Source organism: Xenopus laevis, chromosome 4S, assembly GCF_017654675.1.
Source record: "Xenopus laevis strain J_2021 chromosome 4S, Xenopus_laevis_v10.1, whole genome shotgun sequence".
In the NCBI taxonomy this organism is placed as follows: domain Eukaryota; kingdom Metazoa; phylum Chordata; class Amphibia; order Anura; family Pipidae; genus Xenopus; species Xenopus laevis.
Window position 1 is genome coordinate 72,251,451 of NC_054378.1, and position 24,076 is coordinate 72,275,526.

General features: G+C 37.9%; 1 protein-coding gene across 2 annotated transcripts in view; it reads right to left on the reverse strand.

Annotated features, from left to right (window-relative positions):
* Positions 1–23,852, reverse strand: part of b4galt2.S (UDP-Gal:betaGlcNAc beta 1,4- galactosyltransferase, polypeptide 2 S homeolog) — a 60,795-nt gene extending 36,943 nt beyond the window's left edge. The window contains exons 1-4 of one of the 2 annotated variants that reach the window (XM_018259299.2): positions 23,388–23,852; positions 8,332–8,406; positions 8,187–8,238; positions 6,739–7,143 (exon numbers count right to left, since the gene is read on the reverse strand). In XM_018259299.2, coding sequence (XP_018114788.1) covers positions 6,739–7,143; positions 8,187–8,202 — 421 coding nt within the window. In that variant the 5' untranslated portion in view covers positions 8,203–8,238; positions 8,332–8,406; positions 23,388–23,852. 2 annotated transcript variants of the gene reach the window in all.
* Positions 23,853–24,076: the final 224 nt, after the last annotated feature.

The window sequence follows — 24,076 nt, forward strand, 5'->3', positions numbered from 1 at the left end:
ATAACGGAGTTCTACGGGTGCATTTTGTGAAATGACTGTGGCTTTCCTGACAGGGGCCTCAAACTAGGGCACTGACATTTTTGCGGTTGCTGCCTATTGATACATTTAAGGTAACTTATACATGTTTAGATCTTAAAAGGTAGATTAGATTACCAGCATACAATCTCCTCGCCCACTGTTATGACTGTTTTGTAATGGTTTGCCCTGTTGAGTTCATGAAATAATCATAACGTTTTCATGATTAAAAAGTAGGCAAAAAGAATGTTCAGCACAAGCCCAATTTACTGAACTCATGTTGAACATGGGGAAATAAGGAACCCTTTTAAACAGACTGTTTGAATAGGCAGGCTTGAAAATTCAGTTTCTGGATGTACCATGTTGCCTGTGCATGGTGCCCTGGCAAATGAATCTACAGAGTCTAGATTAACTGGCATGGCCCCTTGTAAGTGATACATTCATGGGTTGATTAGTCACATGACTTACAGGACTGGCACCTGTATTAGTCTTAACCTGGTACGCTTTACCCTGCACAGAAACTAGGTTTAAGCTATATGGGTTGAAGCAGATGATTAAGACAAATTGTTAAGGTAATACTTGCAGTACAAACCTTGGTGTTACCCATCAACAGACTAAATGTTCACAGTAGTGATGGGCGAATATGACCCATATTGCTTCACAGAAAAAACGTGAAATGGAAAATAATTAGTTGGTGCTCTACTCAGAAGACAGGAGTGTAGTTGGCAGCTGACTTGTTTTAACCCAGCGAAAGGGAAAAAGCTTTTGTATTTTACAACTGCCAAAGGAAGATTAATGAGAATCAGAAAAAACACAAGTATTTCTAAATGTATCCATTAGGTAAGGTCTTATGATATTGGTTTTTTTTTTTCAAGGTTACACCCACAAATACCCCCTGAAACTTTTTCCAACATGTTCAAGATTTCTCCAAAATTGCTTACCAACATTGAAGTGTGTACATCTACATATGGTAAGGGTGGAATAATTAATAATTTGGATGTCCCTCAGTTAGACAGCTGACAGCATATTATTACTCACTTGAAGATACTTGATAGCCTTTGTTTTAACACATAACAACAAGGTTTACAGTTACCACACGTAAAACATCCTTTCAACTTGTCAGGTAACTATGATGTGTGCTCAGCCTTACAGCCGATTCCAGACTAATTAGTCACGCAAAGATGCAATGATTCAAAGAAATACCCACAGCCATCTTCAGACTAGAAAAATGGGACATTTCACTTGCAAATTCATTAGTATGTCCCTCCACAGATAATAAAGCTGCATTATAAATCTCTACAGTTGGCACCAAAACTTATATCCTGCCTATTGCTAAATATATCTCTAAAAAATATAACTCTCATAAGAGGTCATATTATACTCATACATCATCTATAGCAGTGGCCCTCAACCTTTTCTGCACCACAGACCAGTTTCAATTATAACAATTTTCCTGAGGACCAGCAGGGAAGATTTGTGGGCACATTTCAGGCTTATAAAAGAAAATTGTCCAAACAGTATTTTGGTCCTTGTCGCAGTCAGTAGAAAGCTTCCTGGGATTCATCATAAATGTTGTCATGGCGATGGAGCATCATAGATTGCAGGTAATTGGGGCCTTTTTCATTGTTTTTGCAGCTATTATTGACTGCAGCCAGGACCAGCTGTGGCCCGGTTCGGCACAGCACAGTGGTTAGGGACCCATGATCTACAGTAGTTATTAGCCTGGACCACCACATCTTAAAGCCAAGGGAAGTTTACTAAAGGAATGGAATTTGTTGCTGTAGAGTTCCTAGTTGAAGTTGCATTAGAGTGCAACATCTCATTTGTCTTCATTACGCAAGCATTCAAGAATGAAAAGTAATCCAATAATAAGATGGGGTTAGTATACTGCTTTCATTATTATGATTAAAGGGATACGGTCATGGGAAAAATTTTTTTTGCAAAATGCATCAGTTAATAGTGCTGCTCCAGCAGAATTCCATTTCTCAAAAAAGCAAACAGATTTTTTTATATTCAATTTTGAAATCTGACATGGGGCTAGACATATTGTCAGTTTCCCAGCTGCCCCAAGTCATGTGACTTGTGCTCTGATAAACTTCAATCATTCTTTACTGCTGTACTGCAAGTTGGAGTGATATCACCTCCTCCCTTTTCCCCCCAGCAGCCAAACAAAAGAACAATGGGAATGTAACCAGATAGCAGCTCCCTAACACAAGATAACAGCTGCCTGGTAGATCTAAGAACAACACTCAATAGTAAAAACCCATGTCTCACTGAGACACATTCAGTTACATTGAGAAGGAGAAACAGTAGCCTGCCAGAAAGCATTTCTCTCCTAAAGTGCAGGCACAAGTCACATGACCAGGGGCAGCTGGGAAATTGACAAAATGTCTAGCCCCATGTCAGATTTCAAAATTGAATATAAAAAAAATCTGTTTGCTCTTTTGAGAAATGGATTTCAGTGCAGAATTCTGCTGGAGTAGCACTATTAACTGATGCGTTTTGAAAAAAAACATGTTTTCCCATGAGAGTATCCCTTTAAGCTTCACAACAACAAAGAAATTTTGGAGAATTTCTTCCCATAAAAGAAAAAAAGTCATGCACATATCAAATCTAGATGGTGGATGCATGTTTTAATGTCATTTTCTAGAATACTGAAAGATATTTAAAAATAACAAATAGCAGGGGCAGATTAAAATGAATCAAACATGCATATGGTACAGAAAACTAAACGATATATGGGCTAGAAATAAGAAACACTTCTAGAATGGCATTCCTTGCAAATAAAGCCATCACACAGACATTTACATAATGATCACCCCTCCTGCAGAAACATGGCCAATTATATTCTTTAAATAATTATCACTAGAGCTACATGTGGGCAGCTATTTGAATTTAAAAAACAGGTCTTCTAAAAATACAAACAATACATTGCAAATAAAAAAAAAACATTGCATGCTTCTGACACATCTTTTATTTATAGACAAGATAATCATTGTATTTATAATTTAAATTAAATTTCACTAGAGTCAAAATATTTATCACCACATTAGAGCACAACTAAACAAAAGAAAAGGAATTGTTACACATTGTATTCAATTTTAAATAGTGTGTTTGGAATATTTACTGTAGCAAAAAAATGCAGAATCAGGGCACAAACCTTCTTTAAGACTAAATTTATGAGTACGATACAGTGATAAAAATGCTATTCAATTGGAAGATATTTTTTTTTTGCATCTGTGAAAACAATTTCACATGGATGACAAACCACCCCATGTGCCATGGCTCCATAAAAAAAACGTATGCAAATTTGGAAGTCTTTGCAAGTTTTCCGAAGTCGCACAAAGTTTCCTTGTGAGGAAACCTTGGTCAACTTCGGAAAACGAAGCGCTCTGAGAGCCATCCCACCGGTGATTTAGATTCTAGCCGGCTGGAAGGCATTTCGGGGAGCAGAAGAGGCGATTTGTCGCCGGGCAACTAAATCTCCCCGAATCTTTGCATGTGCCCATACCCTTATGGCATACTCTGTACTTTCCTCTTTTTGTATTGTATGTACTAGAGTCTAACCTTTCTTATGTTTGTATAATTGTTAATTTGTTTTTATATTTTATTTTATTAGGTTTTTTTTTTTTTATACCAGGCATTGAACCTTCCATGATTTCAAACCTGTTATGTCATGTATATTGATGTTATAATCTACTGCACCAGTAACAGGACATTATTATGTACTGTGAAAGTAGTAACCTGTTGTAGACGGTACTGTAATGGCTACGTCATGCTATAAAGCAGGGATCCCCAACCTTTTGAACCCATGAGCAACATTCAGAAATAAAAGGAGTTGTGGAGCAACGCTAGAATGAAAAATGTTCTTGGGGTGCCAAATAAGTGCTGTGATTGGCCATTTGGTAGCACCTATGTGGGTTGTCAACCTAAATTGAGGCTCTGTTTGGCAGTGCACCTGGTTTTTATGAAACCAAAACTTGCCTCCAAGCCCTGAATTCAAAAATAAGCACCTGCTTTGAGGCCACTGGGAGCAACATCCAAGGGGTTGGAGAGCAACATGTTGCTCACAAGCTACTGGTTGGGGATCACTGCTATAAAGAGACAGTACATGTATTATTTTTTCCTTATACTTTGCCTGTAATTTGTATGAATAAAAATTTCAAGTTACAAAAAAAAAAAAAAAAAAAAAAAAAAAAAAGCCTTTATTGGTATCTTGGCTCAGCTCTCATGCAAGAACAACATTTCAGGCCTTACACAGGTAATTCAATTGTTAGTTGGGTGGTCCCTCACTCCAAAGTCATCGAAGCTCTATCCAACAGAGTCAGTGGCACCGTCCAAGCCACACACTATCCAAGGTATAGGCAAAAGTTCACTCTGGAGAGCCAATTTAAATTCAGTGTATTTTATTCAGACACACTGTGTGTCTGAATAAAATACACTGAATTTAAATTGGCTCTCCAGAGTGAACTTTTGCCTATACCTCAGGCCTTACACAGCCGTTTTTCAAGTTGAAAAAAGGCTGTGTAAGGCCTGAAATGTTGTTCTTGCACGAGAGCTGAGCCAAGATACCAATAAAGGCTTTTTAATATTGATCTATGGATGGTGCTGTGAACTCACTTTTCGAGTATCCAAGCGAGTTGGAGTCGACAAGTTTACACGAGCACCTATCTCCTTGAAAGCTTTAAGGGTTTGAGTGAGTGCTGATTAATTGCATCACAGTGGTTAGCAGTCTAACAGAAGCATGCAGTGAACAAAAAGCATTTCACAGATTACTTAACAACAGAGACATAGTGCTTGCAGGACGATTAAGTGACTTGATATATGGTTATGCCCTGCACCTAACAATATCATCTAGCAATGATTTTGCCGTTATAATAAAAAATAGGATGGAGAAAGAAGTGCATAAAGCAAATGATTTTACACATGAATCTTTATTGGACAGACACGGATTTTTTTGCATTTTGTTATAGTTTAAATATAACACTCTCTCTTCCTGCATGAACATTTTAATAGAAAGCAGAAAAACACTGTAAATGAAAGTACTTTCAAAGAATCCTTTGGGAATGTGCTTATTGCTGCCTGACACTAATGTATTTCAAGTTTTTGTTTTGTTCATCAGAAATACTACAATATTTAGCATCAAAAACACCAGAAAGACCTTATATTCAAAGTAATACTAATAAACAGATTATGTTTGCCATCCTTACACATAAAATATAGAAAGAAGCTTCTTCTGCTTTAAATTCAAGTACATGAACATCACATAATAGTGACAGAATATATATATATATATATATAGGGTTGCTTATTTAGTAAATTAGGTTCAGTTATGGTGTTACTAATTCAACCTATGAATCAGTCTTGCTGTAAGGTACCAACTATTCTTATCTTATATTCTTATCTTATTCCTTAGCCTCCAACCACTGTGTTGTTATACTGCCTTGAAACCAGATAGCAAGGAGCCTGAAAAATCAGGGTTTACTTGAAATCTTCAGATTCCAGAGCAACCACTTTCCACTGGTCCTCCACAGCAATCAAAGTACTGATCTGCACTGAATTGCAGTACAACTACAGTATTTGCAGTTTTCACAGTATAGTTAAAGGCCCAACATGGCCTAATGTGGAGCCTTAAACATTGCTGTGAATCCTACAAACACATACACTAGAAAACCAAGGGCCATAGTTTGATATCTTTAAAAGCACCAACCAAATGTGGCATGTAACCACATACTCCAGACATTAGGAATATTAGGTACAACCCACAAAACTGTATCTTAGCCTATACACAGAGATGCCATAAATAGTGTACTTGGCAGAATAGCTATTTTAGGTATTGTACTAAGTGCAATTTAGCAGATATATGGGGGTATGACAGTCCTTTAGAGCTGAATAACACACCCCACCACTGGAAAATGTGTCAAAAAATGATGTACAGTTTAATTATTGATACAGGAAATTGATTAACATTACACATGCATACCATGAAAACCAACCCATTTAGTCTCAATATGTTTCCTGTTGGAAAACAATTTTTTTTTTAAAAAAAATAGTTTGGGAAATATACTTTAGTTCTTCACAGAAGCGTAAACATACATAAAATTCAGCTCTGGACTGTGATAATCTTTAAATCATGACCACTACTTGCTGAAATGTTTTTTGTGGATATATCAGTTTAATTAAAATCAGTTTAATCAAAATATGCCAGGTACTAGTCCTAAACCAATATACAGACACTGTAATCTTGATTGAAGGGTTTGTCTTTCAAAAGCAGATTCAGGTGGGGTATCACCAACTCTGTAACTGTTCTAATTTGATTCATTTAGTTGATACATTTTTATATCTTTGGCTCTGCTGAACAGAATCCCTGAGTTTCATTGAAGGCTTCTGTTATAATTGATACAACAGTTACCAATATTAAACAGATTCTTCTGAGAAATCTATCAACTGATGTAGCAAATTGTAACAGTTCAGAATCGGCACCCAGATTACAGAGCCGCCAGACAAACACCAGAGAAAGAAATATTAAACTTTTAAACTTCAATTTCGGAAAAAAATAGAAAGCAACTGAAAAATACAGTTTTTTCTGTTGAATAATCTGAAAATAACTGAACTGAGAAAAAAAAACATTTGGAAGGTGAACAACCACTTTAAATCAAATTTATATCAGCATTTATGAAAGCTGAATGAATTATTATAAACAATTTGTTGTGCAAAACATACCTAGACCCGGAGGTGCATCAGGACATGGAAGCAAGGGTTTCTCTGTGACGGTTAAATTGAGTTCCAACTTGGCACTGGGTGTAAATGAATCCCCTGCAGAAGTGACAGCAGTGTAACTGTGGACAGTGCCATTGGGACGGGAGAAGTTGTAGTAAGGATGAGCTCTGGAAGTGTTCCTGATATTGAACCGATTAAAGAAATCTAGGCGCTGGGCATATACATCAAAATAGAGTATCATTATGATGACAAAGTGCACCAGGCAAAGAAGAACAACAGCTTTACAGATCCTCTCTAGAGTAACTCCCAACAGCAGTCTGGTCATCTTCTGGGCAGGGAGGAGGCAGGCAGGACACCATGTGCCCCCAAGGGGTGGAAGTCCAGCAATGACTGGAAAATGCACAAAACCTGAAATAAAGGAAAGGAGAAATTACTATAGATGTCTATATTAATTATATTTATAGGGCACCTGCCACCCCAAATAAAGCCCCTTCACCGCTTAGGGGAAACAAGTTTTTTTTTTGTTTTTGTTTTTTTTTAAATGGCCCCCACAAGCACTAGGCCACCTGCATCAAGAGGGGTTCTCCCTTTGCAGGCAGCCTTTTTTTTTTTTTTTTTTGCTCGTTATACAGCTTGCAAACTGGGAATGAGCTCCATACAAAATGCAGGAAACCTAGGGTCATGGGAATATTTTTTTCTATTAGCATCTCTGTTGGTAGGTGACAGGTGCCCTATAAACTATATATGTATATATCAACATAAAGAACACGAAGCACTCATGGGACTTAATTTATGTACAAAGCTTCAATTGTGTAAGTCGACGTTTCGGCCCTGCACAGAAGACCTTTATCAAGACATCACAAACAGTTCCATGTTTGTAAGCAGTGCACATCAGATTTTTTTTTTAAGTCACTTCTTTATTATTCAAAAAATGTAAAACATAGAGGATCGACGTTTCGGTCCTGATCTAAAACCCTAATCAAGATCTAGAATCACAAGGTAAAACAATTTATAATCTCATTTAAAGGTGGGCAAATGATGGCCCTTTTCTAAAGACTGTTTAGCCACAGGTTTCAACATTTTTTTTGTCCCTAAAAGCTGTGCATCCATCCTGAAACATAACATCTGATTGGTCTTTCCGACATATGAGAGACTGCACAGACATGTTATTAGATAAATAACATGGGTCATGGTGCAGTTAATATGGGACCTGATAGTAAACCTTTTACCCGTTTGAAATATCTATTGCTCCCGGAACTCAAAAATCATTTAGGAATCAAGCAACATTTGATGATCATCAAGTCATTGTGGTTGGCTTAAGCCAGTTAGTGAGACTGTGTACGTGTCTTTGTGATGATGATTCCCTCCCAGATAAATAGAAATAGAATTATGCTTTAATGTTGGAATACACAGCAACAAAAAACGAAAACATTCTGGATTCTTCAAAGTACCATGTTCTCCTTTCATGTACTGTTTTGTAAGGGTCAGAACTCTAGGAGGTTCCTGAAAGCAGAAAAGTTGTTTTTATTAAAGGCAAACATTCTGCTAGAGAACAATCATTTGACAGCTTGCCAAGTAATATCTTTTTTTATTTACCCATTAAAATGATCACCTTCCAGCCACTTTCTGTAGTTGTGTGCCACAAAGTGCGTGCTGCTTTCACGTTTCACACTGAGAATTACAGGTAGCATTTTTTAACATGTAACCAAAAAAAACAAAACAATGAAAACCGCTTCTATCTTAATAGTAAATTTAAACTCACTTGTATAAGAACTGTGATTTTATTTAAACAGTGAATATAAACGACATTTATATGAATGCATTAAACATACGAGTTCCTGGAATACTAAAGGCATAAGTCATCAAAACAGCTGAAAATTGTAACATGCATAACATAATGATCTAAACCCCCAAATCATATCTGTCGGAATTAATCACATATCACTGTAGGAAGTATGTACATTGTAATTTTGCACTTATAAATGTGCATATTTTTATTTTTCATTCATGGAGATTGAAACTACTGTTTGACAAATAACACACATTAAAAGGGTGGCAGACCTCCTCTCCCACAGATGACTACAGGCAAATTTGCCATCAATTGCATAAATTGCAAGAATGCAAATAAAGGAAAATAATTGGAAAAAGCAGTTTGATAGCCATTCTATGTTTCTAATATTATTGGATAAACTGTGCACATGTGGAGTAACCAACATTGTGGTTGTGCTAACACAGATAAGAGTATGTGTTTTGGTGGAACTTAGTAACAAAATTAATAAATTACATTCTTTAACTCAGTACTGGTATTGAGTTCACATTAGGTTTACTTTTTTTTGTTTTTAACAGTTCATGTATTACACACATTGTCACTGAGTGATTGGTACAAAGTTAAACATGCTCATTGTAGGAGCTACAAGTGGCCATAAATAACGGAGGATGCCACTATAGTTTAGGTTCACTTTGAGCTCACTAGCAAGCAGATTGACCTAAGTACCTAAAGTTTTGCCATCTAACATGCAGCTTCTATTGGTTTTATACAAGCTTCCATTTTCCTGTTTACAGGGGGGCTGCTGCCAAAAGGTGATTTGAGAAACTCACTTAAGGTGGCATCAGCCCATGAGTTACCAGGGGCAGCAAAAAAGCTGTTCCTGGTTACTTTAAGGGGCAGATGTATTAAGGATTGAATTATGGATTATCCAAATTCGATATTTATCATACTCTGGCCCTTTAAGAACTCAAATTCGACTATTTGCCACCTAAAACCTGCCGAGTTCATGTATAAGTCAATGGGAGAGGTCAAGGGACCAATATGGACGTTAGTAGCCTTCCTGACATTTGAGTTTTTGCGGAGAAATATATATCTCTCTCTCTCTCTCTATCTATCTATCTATCTATCTATCTATCTATCTATCTATCTATCTATCTATCTATATATTTACATAGTTGAATTGGGTTGAAAAAAGACAAAGCCCATCAAGTTCAACCCCTCCAAATGAAAACCCAGCATCCATACACACACACACACCCCTCCCTACTTTTAATTAAATTATATATACCCATACCTATACTAACTATAGAGCTTAGTATCACAATAGCCTTTGATATTATGTCTGTCCAAAAAATCATCCAAGCCATTCTTAAAGGCATTAACTGAATCAGCCATCACAACATCACCCGGCAGTACATTCCACATCCTCACTGTCCTGACTGTGAATAACCCCCTACATTGCTTCAAATGAAAGTTCTTTTCTTCTAGTCTAAAGGGGTGGCCTCTGGTACACACACACACATATCCCAGTGTTTATTGTACCAACATTTGGGGATACTAGTTGAGGCCATACATATGATCACCCCCGAGGTGGGTCGCTCCCTGTAGTGCTATAGAGTAAAAGGGTTAACAATAGAGAGTCAATATGTCAGCACAACATTTCAAGTGAAAGTTTAACAGCCCAAAAGAAGGAGAGATCGTTGTGTTAGACTCAATGATTTACACATGAACAATATCATTTACAATAATGGTGTCCTTGAGAGTAAGGCTAGGGGCACACGGCGCGATTTCGCCGCGATTCTGCGCTGGGCGAGTTGTCGCTACGTTTTTTAAGCCGAAATAGCTTTGCTAACTTTGGCGCTGGCGTCAATGCAAATCGCGGCGAAATCGCTGCGCTAATTCACACGCGGCGATTCTTTTTCTACTGTCGCCCGGAAACGCCCAGCGAGGCAACTTCGGACGACAATAGAAAACGAATCGCCGCGTGTGAATTAGCGCAGCAATTTCGCCGCGATTTGCATTGACGCCAGCGCCAAAGTTAGCAAAGCTATTTCGGCTTAAAAAACGCAGCGACAACTCGCTTAGCGCAGAATCGCGGCGAAATCGCGCCGTGTGCCCCTACCCTAACCTAGTAAAGAAACAATGTATGAATTTAACAGATAAAAGTAGTAACATATAGGAACATTCCCTGATTTTTGTGAAACACTAGGACAAATTGTTATATTATTGTTATTATGATGTTGTTTTTAACCTAGTCTTTTCTGCTAGGAAAGAAATACAAACTGATACATCTTATATTCATAGATTGGAAATATACCTAGTTGAAATTATAATTACCTTTTAATTATGTGACTAAGTTGTAGCAGGTTGTTTCCCGACAGTGCGAGGTTAAAAGACATGTTCAGTCTTTGGCACTTTGAGAAAGGATGAGGAGTCAGCCGAAACTTCAGTATGCTACTATTTTACTAAATAAATCTGATACATTTTTTTTGTGACTGTATGGAGAAGTTTTTTGATTGTGCACCCAGGCAACTTATTGCATCTTATATATATATATACACACACACACACACACACACACACACAGTATGGTGCACTCCGTAAACATGAATTCACATGCCTGTGCAGGTCAAAAAACCATATTTACCACAATGAAAAGACGGCACCAGTAAGTCCTGAAGACGGCTCAAGTGAGGAGCCGAAATGTTGAATAAATATTTTTTCACTTTTTTACAAGACCTGATTGGTGCGGTCTTTTCATTGTGATATATATATTTATATATTTTATCTACTGGAGACAATGTGAGTCATTGCTCAGGGATTATATGCACAGATAATGCTTAGAAATGCTGCTGCTATGAATATTGCATTGCCACCAGAGCCATAGAGATAATTTGTTAGAAGCATCTCAAACAGAAGAAAGTTTTAGTCAGGAAATGGGAAATTACATTTAAATGTCAGTGCTAATTAATTATATTAACTTGGACATGAACGAGTTCATGTAATAGGAGTTCTGTGAATAACGATTGTACATTTTTGGATGTAATTCGTTTTTAATATATTTCATCTTTCACTGTACTTTACGGATTCAAAATAACAAATTACACAACATGCAAAATAACTTGTATTACCCCAGTAAAATCTAATTTCCAGTAATGAAACTGAAGCACACTTGCAGAAGGGCAATGGCAAACAGATAACGCTGTTTCCTGTTACTCACATGGTATGACAGACTTTGGGGGGTATTTACTAAAACTCATTTTTTCTCACTGTAATTAAAAAAGAAATTCAACCAAACTCCCAAATACCCTCAATTTACCAATAAAATTTCTCAAAAAAATTGGTGCAACAAAATAGTGCGTCTTATTTGAAGTGACACCCCAAAAACTCGCCCCTAGGAGTTCATCCATTCCTGTTGGCTAAATATATTATCCTCAAATGAAGGTGCTGGCTGATAGAGCCCGCACTCCAGTTGTGGGTAACCGTCGTTTCTTTTATAAAATGGCCTCCATCAGTGCTAGGCCACCTACACCGAGAGGGAGCTTCCGGTTCAAACAGTGATGTTGGAGCACACATTGGGCAATATGAGCGAATATTACAACTTGCTCTTTATGCGCATGTGTGTGACATCAGAAGCACATTATGCGCATGTGCTCTCACTGACATGTCCGAGTGTCCTATCGCTGGTGGGGTGTAATTGTTTTTTTTTAAAAACTACGGATACCCACAACCAGAGTGCAGGATCTATTAGCCCACACCTTTGATTGAGGATAGTATATTTAGCAAAAAGGTGCCTTTTTAGATCCTTAGGGATCACAAATAGCTGAAAATGGTAAATTACTTGCACCCTGGACAGAGGTACAAGAGTACAAAAGCGCAACCCTTAGTGCTCATCTACTTCTGCTCGGGGTCTGGCTGTGCTCTGCAGCTGTTCTGAATGACATACACGTCGGAGACAAACAAGGGACAGAAGGTGGTACACCAACATATCTCTCCCCCTGCACTCCTGTCATGAATACCATGCTGCTGAACACATACAGTGATGTATTCATGGGACAGTTGTCTCTGAGATCCCATTCTGGGACTGCAACTGCCATTTCTACTACCTGCGGAATCACTTTCCCTGAGCTTTGAAGAACTACATATGACATTTCTATTTGCTGATAGTGTCACATCGTCATGGAAACATGACGCTATGTTTTAGATTGGGGCATTCCAGGGTCAGCAATGATACGTGGGCAAAAAAGAAATGAGTCAGGCAACAATGCGCATGGTTTGGGTTAATTCTTTATGCTCTTCAACAGGCATTGGGAATATCTATATACAAGAAATGTATTTATTAAATCATTTATTATGAATGTCATCATTAATACAAATTTAATATGATTTTTACAGAGAGAAAAAATAGTTTTTGCAAATTAAAAGTTATTTGCTTAAATAATGGACTATGGGAGATGGCTTTACAGTAATTTGGAGCCTTCTGGATAAGGATTCATATCAGTAAAAACACTGTATGGTGTTCATTTTGCGAACTAGAGAACTTTAAACAAGGCACTGTATTGCACAGCACTAAGGAACAGCATAGTTTTATCTTAGGGAAAAATAAGTCTCATATTCATTTCAGCACGTATTCTCAACTTGCCTAATTATATTCACTGCACTCTATGCATTGTAATTTTAAGCCTTCTGTTGTTATAGATTCCTCAAGGGAACTGTTCATGCCAAGGACTATATAACTGTCATAAGGACATTCCTATAAAAGTGTCTTCTGCCTACCCCTAGCATGAGTTTTCTGCCCTCTCCTCTCCCTGCCCTGTTCTCCCCTCAGCTACTGCACTTGCTCATGAACGTCACAGGCATGGGCGCCAGTCTGTGCACGGTGGGGGACTGGGTTGCCTAGGATGCCCAGTTGGTTTCACCTGGACCTGTATGGATATCATTTTATAGGTATGGGTTCCATTATCCAGAAACTCGTTATCCAGAAAGTTCAGAATTATAGATACTGTACATGATTTTCTAATAGACTTAAAGGAACAGTAACACCTAAAAAATGAAAGTGTTTTAAAACAATGTAAATATAATGTACTGTTGCCCTGCACTAATAGAATAGCTACTGTGCACCCATGGGGGCAGCCATTCAAGCACCGGATACATAGTAGATAACACAATTTTGAAGAATCCCATTGTACTGTATACTACAGAGCTTATCTGTTATCTGCTGTATATGCATACTGTGCCTTTCTCCCTTTTCAGCTTTGAATGGCTGCCCCCATGGCTACACATCAGCTTGCTAAATAAACTATAGTAGAGTTTCTGAAGCAGACATACCAGTTGTACCAGCGCAAAACAGTTCATTATATTTTAACTACTCAAAATATGAAGGAAAATGTATCAAATTTGAGTTATTCCTTTACAGAAAGTGGAGAAAAGGGAATATTAGGCGGTTACAAAAAATAGCAGTGTCTACATTCTTCTCAACTTAAATTCACTGTATAAACTGAAAAATGTTTCAAGATTTTGCTTTTATTTTAATCACTGAACTAATATTTAAATAAGCCCAGCACACGAGTAACACCCCTATATCATGAAGCCTGCACCACCATGCTTCACAGTGTACTGTGGCTTGAACTTAGTGTTTGGGGGGTCGTCTGACAAACCGTCTGCGGCCCCTAGACCCAAAAATAAATCTTGCTTTCATCAGTCAACAAAATGTTGCGTCATTTTCTTTTGCTTCTTGCTTTGGCTTCACATAGGCGTCTTCTAATTACAGTACTCACAGGTAACTTTAGATCTTCTTTCTTCCTGGAGCTGATCATTGGTGGAGTGTTTGCCATATTGGCAGTTCTGGGTGCATTCGAATTGTCATTTTCTGTTTACTTCCACCTCTTTCAGGTTTTGGTTGCCATTTTAAAGCATTTGAGATCATTTTAGCTGAGCAGTCTATCATATACAACATTTGCTGCCTTCCTTCCTAAAATAAGGGCTGTAATGGACACCTGTTTTTTTCACAGAATGAATGACCTCACTAATTTAACTCCACGCGGATATTATTTGGAACAAGCTATTATTATTTTGAACACTGCTATTATCTTGAACAAGCCTCAGTTAATGATTCAATGACACAGAATCAGCAGCATGCATGTCATGACTGTTGGGTCTGTTGGTTTTCTATTACTCTACTACACCTACTAGTAAATTATTTGCCATGTAGAAATAGAATTTCTACCAAAAACTGTGATTGGTCAGGTTAGTGATGTCAGACTGCTATTATTTTGAACACAACTGTATGTATATAAAACTCATATGGTATTTCAGCTAACATGATGGTATGTACCCCTCAAAAAAGAAACAATGGAATACCATCCTGCTGCTCTGTTCCTCAAAAACAAAATTCCAGTGATATTCCACTTTAGAACTAAATTAAAAACACTTACATTTAAACACACAAATGTAACATTCAGGGAAGTATCATCAATAAAGGAAACATTTTGTTTGGCAAAGTCATGCATTGTACTGAGCAGAACAGATTGTCACTTTAATTAAAGCATATGTATATCCTTGTTTCTGGCTATGAACCTGCAGCTTGAGTACCTCAGAGGAACAAATCTAGAACAGCTCTAAGCAAATTCTTACGCAGAGGCAAATTCAGCAAATATTGAAGGAAGCTTTCTCTTTGACAAGTTTATGATCTGGTTTTGGGGAAGCCTGAATTCTAAAATAGCGCAATGCACGGTTTAGTAAATTTAGCAAAACATGGTGTATGTAAAAGCAAAAAATACTTTCATATGCTTAAAACATACAGCAAGACATCGATATCACAAACAATAGCATATACATAACACCAGTGTTCAAAGCGCAAATTAGCAAATATGTTAAAACAGACCCGTTGTTCAAAAGGTGAGAAAGCCCAATGTTTTGGATAAATTCCTTTTTCAAGGGATTTCTAATGTGTATTTTATTAAATTGAAGAAGCCTGAAATCAAGTTTGTAGTTTAACAATGTATAAGGATAATTCAGTGTCTTCTTTACAAAACTGAAACATACCAAAAAGCATTAATTATACGCTTTTCAAATAATTTTCAGTTTTTTTCCTAAAGTGAAAAGCCCACATCAAGAGGTTCACTGTTTTACAGGGAGAACCAATGGAGAGGCGCCAGCTGTTTTGATTTAGACATACAAACATGCTACTCCCTAATCACATCCCGTTACACCTGTCATCACTTCCCGCTCTGTCCCAATCTGCCTGTTTCTAAGGTATACTCAGTTCTGTTTTTTAACATTAATTCAAGTGCAAATTGCAGGACTAAGCAGTCACTGTGTTTGAACAGATGAAAGTGGGGAAATATAGTTTGACTACAGAAAAATCTGCAATGATGTGTCTATGCTAATGTGTAAATTAGCCTCAAAGAACAAAAGCATACTTTTATGTAAAAGTGGAAATAAACCAAAAAAATTTAAAGGATTTTATATGTATTAAAATACAATGCACTGAAAAAATACTTTTATTGGCTAAAATGACAATCACAGCACATTTTTAGAACACTTCAATTGCTTCTTTAAAGTTGATTAAAAGAAAGACTGAAATGCTCTGCAAGAATCCTGTGATTATCAGCCTATTTAGCCAATCACTTTGTCTGGAATAAAATGCAGTTGCCCTGCACATGGAAAAACAGTGTGATTATATGAATAAACTATTAGAAGCAATGGAAGAAACCACAGAGTGAATACAGCAGTCTTATTTCATAGGGTAATGCTACATTGGGATAAAACGCTGTGCTGCAATCTGCCCCTTACCTTGCCTGCACCCAGAACCATTGTGTTGGACTGGACTTGGATGATTTCTTGGACAAGCATAACATCCAAGGCTATATAGATACTATAGCAACAATTAATATAGATATTAGTATTATAGTTTATATGAGTTTATGGAGAGATTGGTGTGAGTGTATATATGTGCACTGGGTTTCATTTGAACTTGATGGGACTGTGGTCTTTTTTTCAACCCAACTTAATTATGTAACTAGAACCCAAGACCAGAGAGGATCAAGGCAGTCATACAGCTCGGGATGCCTGAAGTCTTTCGGTTACACATTTTTAGGGGAATTTGTGACTTGGCAAGAAGGCTCAGGACTATTTCTTCTTGTCATATGTACCCATAGTGTAAATTAGGAATCTGCCATGTATTGTTCAAAATAGCATTGTCAACTCCAACATTCAGAAGCCACTGCTGCTATCTGCTGAGGAATTAACCAAGGAAAGCAATAGAGCAGACGTGGTAAAACTAACTCTATGGTGAGAACAGAAGCAAACCTTTTTGAGCATTTGCTGGTAACAGTGGAAAATAGGCTGCGGGGGCACGAGAAACAAGGTTGCAAACAATTTAAAACACCTTCTCTCAACATAGACCACATCTGTTACAACCTGGTGATGGGAGAGGCAGAGACAGTAAGTACTACAGTAAGTCTTTCCTTTTTTCAAAATATACTAGGGGCATTGAAAGTCCTGGTTACAGTAAATAAAATATAGTTCATGCTAATGAGTCACTGCTTCTATTTCTTCTTCCTATTGCTCTTGCTACTATAGTTTGAAGAACGAGGCCATCCATTATATAAAGCTGTGAAAAAACTTAGCTCAAACTGAATCTTGTAAATGAGCATCGTCTTTGTTATGGCTTTAGAATGTAAATCACCAGCGGGATGGCACTCGGAGCACTTCGGTATCGCAGGTCGATGAGAAAGAAGCCCTATCTGCACTCATGCCACAAACAAAGTTGCTTGTTGTATGCAAAAGCTCATTTAGACAAGCCACAGTCATTTTGGACTGATGAGACAAAAATTTAGTTATCTGCATGGTGGAAGAAGAACACTGCATTCCAAGAAAAACACCTGCCACCTACCGTCAAATATGGTGGAGGTTCCATCATGCTGTGGGGCTGTGTGGCTAGTTCAGGGACTGGGGCCAGTTAGTAGAGGGTCGGATTAATTCAACCCAATATCAACAAATTCTTCAGGATAATGTTGAAGCATCAGTCACAAAGTTGAAGTTATGCAGGGGTTGGCTATTCCAACAAGACTATGACCCTAAACACACTTTGAAATCTACAAAGGCATTTAAGCAGAGGGAGAAGTATAATATTCTGGAATGGCCGTCACAGTCCCCTGACTTGAATAACATCGAAAATCTATTGGATGATTTGAAGCAGGCTGTCCATGCTCCGCAGCCATCAAATTTAACTGAACTGGAGATATTTTGTATGGACGAATAGTCAAAAATAGCACCATCCAGAATACAGACACTAATCAAAGTCTAAAGGAGGCGCCTAGAGGCTGTTACATTTGCAAAATGAGGCTCAAATAAGTATTGATGTAATATCTCTGTTGGGGTGCCCAAATGTATCCACCGGTGTAATTTTGTTATGATGCATATTGCTTATTTTCTGTTAATCCAATAAACGTTGTCACTGCTGAAATACTGTTTCCATAAGGCATGTTATGTATTAAAAGGAAGTTGCTACTTTAAAAGCTCAGCCAATGATAAACAAAACTCCAAAGAATTGAGAGGGGTTCCCAAACTTTTTCATATGACTGTATGTCCTTGGCACTCTTTGTAGTTTTGATTCCCTCATTAATTCTTTACAAACATGCTTTCAAGATACATCTTGCATTTATTTCCAAGACATCAAATATTTCTGCCTGTTTCTCATAGAATATTCAATTACACTTCTTAAAGTGGTTGTTCACCTTCCAAATACCTTTTGCTGTTGACTTGTTTACACATTGTTCATCATAAACAAATTGTTCTCCATCTTTTATTGTTTACAGTTTTCCCAAAATTTAAGTTTAAACGTTAATGTTCCGGTCTCTAGTGTTTCAGGAGCATTCTGAACTGTTACAATAGTTGATACAATTAGTTAATACATTTCTCAGCAGTAGCTTTGAAATGTCAGCAACTATTGTATAAATTTTAACAGCTGCCTCACGGAGTCTGCTCAGCGCTGCAGGGACAAAGATAACACATTTATTAACTAATTATATCAACTAAATGTGGCAACCCCCCCCCACCTCCCAGAGCTGCTTTAAAAGGTGACATTTTAAACTTTACACTTTAATATTAGAAAAACAGTCACAAATAGAAAATAGACAGTAATTGGAAAAAGTATTTATTTTTGGTGAACAATCTGAAACTAACTAAACTGAAAAAAGTGTGAAGGTGAACCACTCCTTTAAGACACAATTTACATTGCTCCTATTAGAACTATACACTTGCTCTTCCCATAATGGACTATCATCTGTACCTCACGACTTTCTCATATTTTATTTTCTAGACTGCACACTATTGCTAACCTATATACCATGTTTTATGGTTTCCATTTTATTCAAAATTGTAGCGCTTCCTTTCTTTCTACAACAAAGGAAAATGCTTAGCACATGCAGAATTTTTTTTTATCTATGTACAGGCCCTTTACCAAGTTTACATTTTGCCAAAAGTGTGCTCTATTCTTACATACCTTTATTAAAAAATAAAGAAATAAATAAGGGAAAAGGAGGCTCTGGCATTTGGCAGCATGCAAGCAGCAAAACAAATTGTAATAAGCATAGCGCTAAAGTTGTACACCTGTTGCTTCAGCACAAAAGCAGAAACTCTAAAGAGAACTAAAATCATTTATATTTATTATAAGATTGCATAAAAATGCGAGGAACTAAAGCCTTTGGTAAATCACTTTGTCATAAAACAGCAAACCTGTCATGTTTTATAATAACAATTGTGGATATCCAAAACAGAGCTATAGTTTCACAACACAAGTAAAAACGAAAAAGCCTCATTATGTGAAAGGCAGGGTGGGATAAATCAGAGAAGTTTGCTAAAGAAAAACATGCAATACCTTAGTATGTATTTAACATGACATATATTTAACAGAAAATGTTGCTACTTAACCCTGCTGTTGGTTTCTCTACTCTAAAACTTTTAACCATTTCCAGTCTTCACTGGAGCTGGTTATTTTTTTTTTCTTATAGATTTCTACCCCCAATTTCCTTAACTAGCTCTAGTCCCAATCAATATCATTATGAATGTGACCAAATATCACTCAAAAGAACAGGCAGAACTTGAACCTAATACTTAGTTTACAGTTACAGACTGAGTTTATTTTACATCATATTGTAGAAGGGAAATTTACTGTATTAAAAGGGGTCACAGAATATGGCAACATATTCATGAGCCCTAAACAATATCTGCTCTCAAAACTGACACATTTTGGCAAACAAAAACACTGGTGGAGACCTTTACCAACACATTCACACAAGCAAATGTCATTAAGTGACATAAACCACTACAAGAGTGTTTGGAATATGGCAATGTTTTGTGTGTTTACTGCATGGCAACTAATGTTAACTGAGCTAATTCTGCACTGTGGGTGTATACACACAGGAATGGCAGAAAAACAAAAATTAAGTCCCATAAAAATAAGAAGTACAGCAAATGCATTTCTAAATGCTCCCTGGTGCAGAGCATAAGGTTTTTTCAATTAAGTTACAGTTTAAATTGTATCTTATGCAGCATAACGCACACACTGCCTTACAAACATGTTCACATTGCGCATCATTAGTTACAATACATATTATACAAGTGGAATTGGGTTCCCTTTTTTTTCCTCATTTTAACAATTTATAACCATAGCTATTTTCCTTCCAATAATATAACTGAATAGAATTGAAAACAAAATAATGCTCTGATTTGGATGCAATAGCCAAATTACTAAACAAAATCAACTAACCACTTATAACCTTTTATTTGAAAAATGGAGTACCGATGCATTTTTCAAGCAATTCCAGCCGTATTGGGCATAGCTACAGGTGCAATGATATGTGTGAAAGAGACTTCACAGAGAAATTCCATAGCATATGCATGCCTATTTTACATTATATTCCCAAAATATTCTTGTTACCCATATCCTGTTCAACTTAAACTTCCAATGTGTTTCATTGCAATTAAGTATATTATTTGTTTTAGATTTGTTTCTAAAATTAATTATTTGCATTAATGATACATTTTATTTAAAGAGAATTTTAAATAAAAAAAAATAATCGATGTAAACTTTTGTGCAATTTACACTAATTTTCTATTAGCAATTACAAATTTGGACTGCTAATACTAGGCTTTTGGTTCAGCTGAGAACAAGTAACCCTAAAGTCAACCAAATGCAGACAGGGCATAGAAACTTCATAGATGTTTAGGGTGAAGACACACAGAGATATTAGTAGTAGCTACTAGTTGTGTTTTAGTAGAGGCAATTCTTAGTATTGCCTATGGCAGGGTATTTTTTGCCATTTTGCAGCAACAAGTGGTTACTACTAGTAGCCCTGTGTGTTTTCACCCTAATAGTGCCTATTGTTCTGGTTTGAAGAGCTGCAGAGCTGAAAGTATGGTAGTAGCAGTGTAAAGGTTTCAGAAATCCCTAAAAATCAATGTAAATTGCAAAATGGTAGACCATTCTGAATAACTTTACATCAATTAAAATTTGTACATTTAGCCCACTTTATTTACAAGCTGCTCTAAACAACATTCATTAGATGGATGGATGGATTGATTGATGGATACTGTAGATCAGTGGTCCCCAACCAGTAGCTCACGAGCAACATGTTGCTCTCCAACCCTTTAGCTGTTGCTCTCAGTGGCCTCAAAGCAGGTGCTTATTTTTGAATTACTGGCTTGGAGGCAAGTTTTGGTTGCATAAAAACCAGGTGTACTGCCAAACATAGCCTCCTGAGGGCTACCAGTCCAGATAGGGGTTATTAAACAGCCAATAACAACCCTTATTTGACATCCTCATGGACTTTTTCATGCTTGTGTTGCTCCCCAATTCTTTTTTACATTTAAATGTGGCTCACGCGTAAAAAAGGTTGGGGACCCCTGCTGTAGATAGATATAGATTGATAGACAGACAGACAGACAGACAGATAGATCTTTGCCATGGGCAAAGCCAAAACACACTTCTGATGATAAACCTCTAGTTTAGTCTGTGAACTCCTATTAGTACAACCCTACTGTCTCAATATAAATAAAGAGTGAGTTGATGAAGACTTCAGCATTCAATGTATTCTAGGGATGCACCAAATCCAGGATTCAGCCTTTTTCAGCAGGATTCGGCCGAATACTTCTGCCTGGCCAAACCGAATCCAAATTAGGGGCAGGGAGGGGAAATTGTGTGACTTTTTGTCACAAAACAAGAAAGTAAAAAATGTTTTCCCCTTCCCACCTTTAATTTGTATGTGCAAATTAGGATTCGGATTGGTTCTTTATTCGGCCGAATCTTTTGCGAAGGATTCGGGGTTCGGCCGAATCTAAAAAAGTTTATTCAGTGCATCCCAAACGTATTCTAATACTTAGCATAAGATTAAGTGATTATATCACTAAAAGGAATACACTTAGGGGCAGATTTACTAAGGGTCGAATATCGAGGGTTAATTAACCCTCGATATTCGACCAGGAACTAAAATCGTTCGACTTCGAATATCGAAGTCGAACGATTTAGCGCAAATCCTGCGAGCGAACGATCGAAGGATTATTCGTTCGATCGAACGATTAAATCCTTCGAATCGAACGATTCGAAGGATTTTAATCCAACGATCGAAGGAATATCCTTCGATCAAAAAAACGCAGGCAAGCCTATGGGGACCTTCCCCATAGGCTAACATTGACTTCGGTAGCTTTTAGCTGCCGAACTAGGGGGTCGAAGTTTTTCTTAAAGAGACAGTACTTCGATTATCGAATGGTCGAATAGTCGAACGATTTTTAGTTCGAATCGTTCGATTTGAAGTCGAAGTAGTAGTCGAAGGTCGAAGTAGCCCATTCGATGGTCGAAGTAGCCAAAAAAACACTTCGAAATTCTAAGTTTTTTTAATTCGAATCCTTCAATCGAGCTTTGTAAATGTGCCCCTTAAAGTTCTGTAATCACTGCCTCATTTTAAGTAATGAAGAAGAATAAAGAGATAGCAAATAACTGGGCAAACAAGACTATGATATACACAGTATATCATATACAAAACGTACACAATAAAGATATCATTAAACACAATGACACATAGTTAGTATATGTTCTGCAGCCTCTACCCTGAATGTAATATATAATAAAGTTGTAGTAGAGATCCAGCATCACAACATCCATTTCTATAGAACTCACATCCGCATGCCCATGGGATGTGTTATACATCTTTGTGTTGAACAACTGCATCATTCTGCACACAAATCTAGCAACATGCATTGATATGTAAAAGCAATAAATAGAAAGAGAAATAGCTGGGACATGCAGTCTGTGGTCGGCCAGCTGTTGCCCAAATGCAACTTGTACCATTCTCTGACACATTTCAGCTGCCACCAATGAGTAGTTGAACAACAACTGGAGGATGAGGAGTAATGATTTGATCTAGAGAGACATTCATGATATGGAACAAGAGCTATTTCTGCATGTGTGTGTATATAATGAAACACATGGACAAGTCGTTGGAGAGCATTATTCAGCTGGAGATGCAAATAAATGATAAAGACATAGATAGGCAGAATGATTGTGTTGCAGTAAAACCAATGTAAGAGTCATTGGTGGAGTTGTGGTCACACTGCTGAAGGGCCACAGGGAGGCCAAGCCTCACACACACACACGCAGACAGACAGACAGACAAGTAGAAAGCCATGCAGACGACATAATAGAGATGTGCAGTGACAGCTATAGAAAGGTGAATAGTGTATATGAGAGAGAGGAGAGGTGTATAATGCACAGACACAGCCTGCAGCCTCCCCTCCATAGGAATCTCATGTATGATTGCCAATGGGCGGCACAGGTCACACACACAGCCCGTTATTCGCAGATAAAGGCTCTTCACTCACTTACCCGGGTTCGCAGGCCACACTGTTATCTGTCGGCGGATGCAATAAACCCGGGCAGATACCGTCCTCTCCCCCGGGCCAGGGCTGACCCCATTACGGCTCCATTGCCTTTGCCTGCCCGCTCCCCTTCTGCGCACCCGCTCGCATCTCTCCCCCTGGAGCGCTAGCCGCCCCTCCCGTCAGGAACCACAAACTGGGAGGGAGCTTCTCTCGCGCTTCGGCGTTCTTTCGTGCTCCTCCCCCCGGCCCGGCAGAAGGCGGGATTACGTTGTGTATATACGACTATATACGACTATAAAAGAAGAGCTAACGCCAAAGGACCCCCGAAACATCCGTCTACGGAAAGCCACGGCAGTCAAATCTGCAGGAGAAGCGCTGCTCCTCCCCCAGTTCTTCTCACGAGCCCCTCTCTTTGTGTGCTCGCTGCCAGCTGCATGTGCTTTGTGTCTCTCTCTGGCGGCCTGACTTGCTTGTGAATAAGGGGCGGCTAATGAATACATCACTCCGACTCCTACACGTCCGTTGCGTTGACTTTCCGCTTTTTCCTGAGGCACCGCTCCATTGCGGGTTTGGGGCTTCCTGCTGCTATTACTCATATTCCTGGGCAGCATCATGGTTATTGGCCATAACCCCTGCACCGATATAAGTGAATAATAAACACATGAGCTTGCTACACCCTCACTCCACTACAGA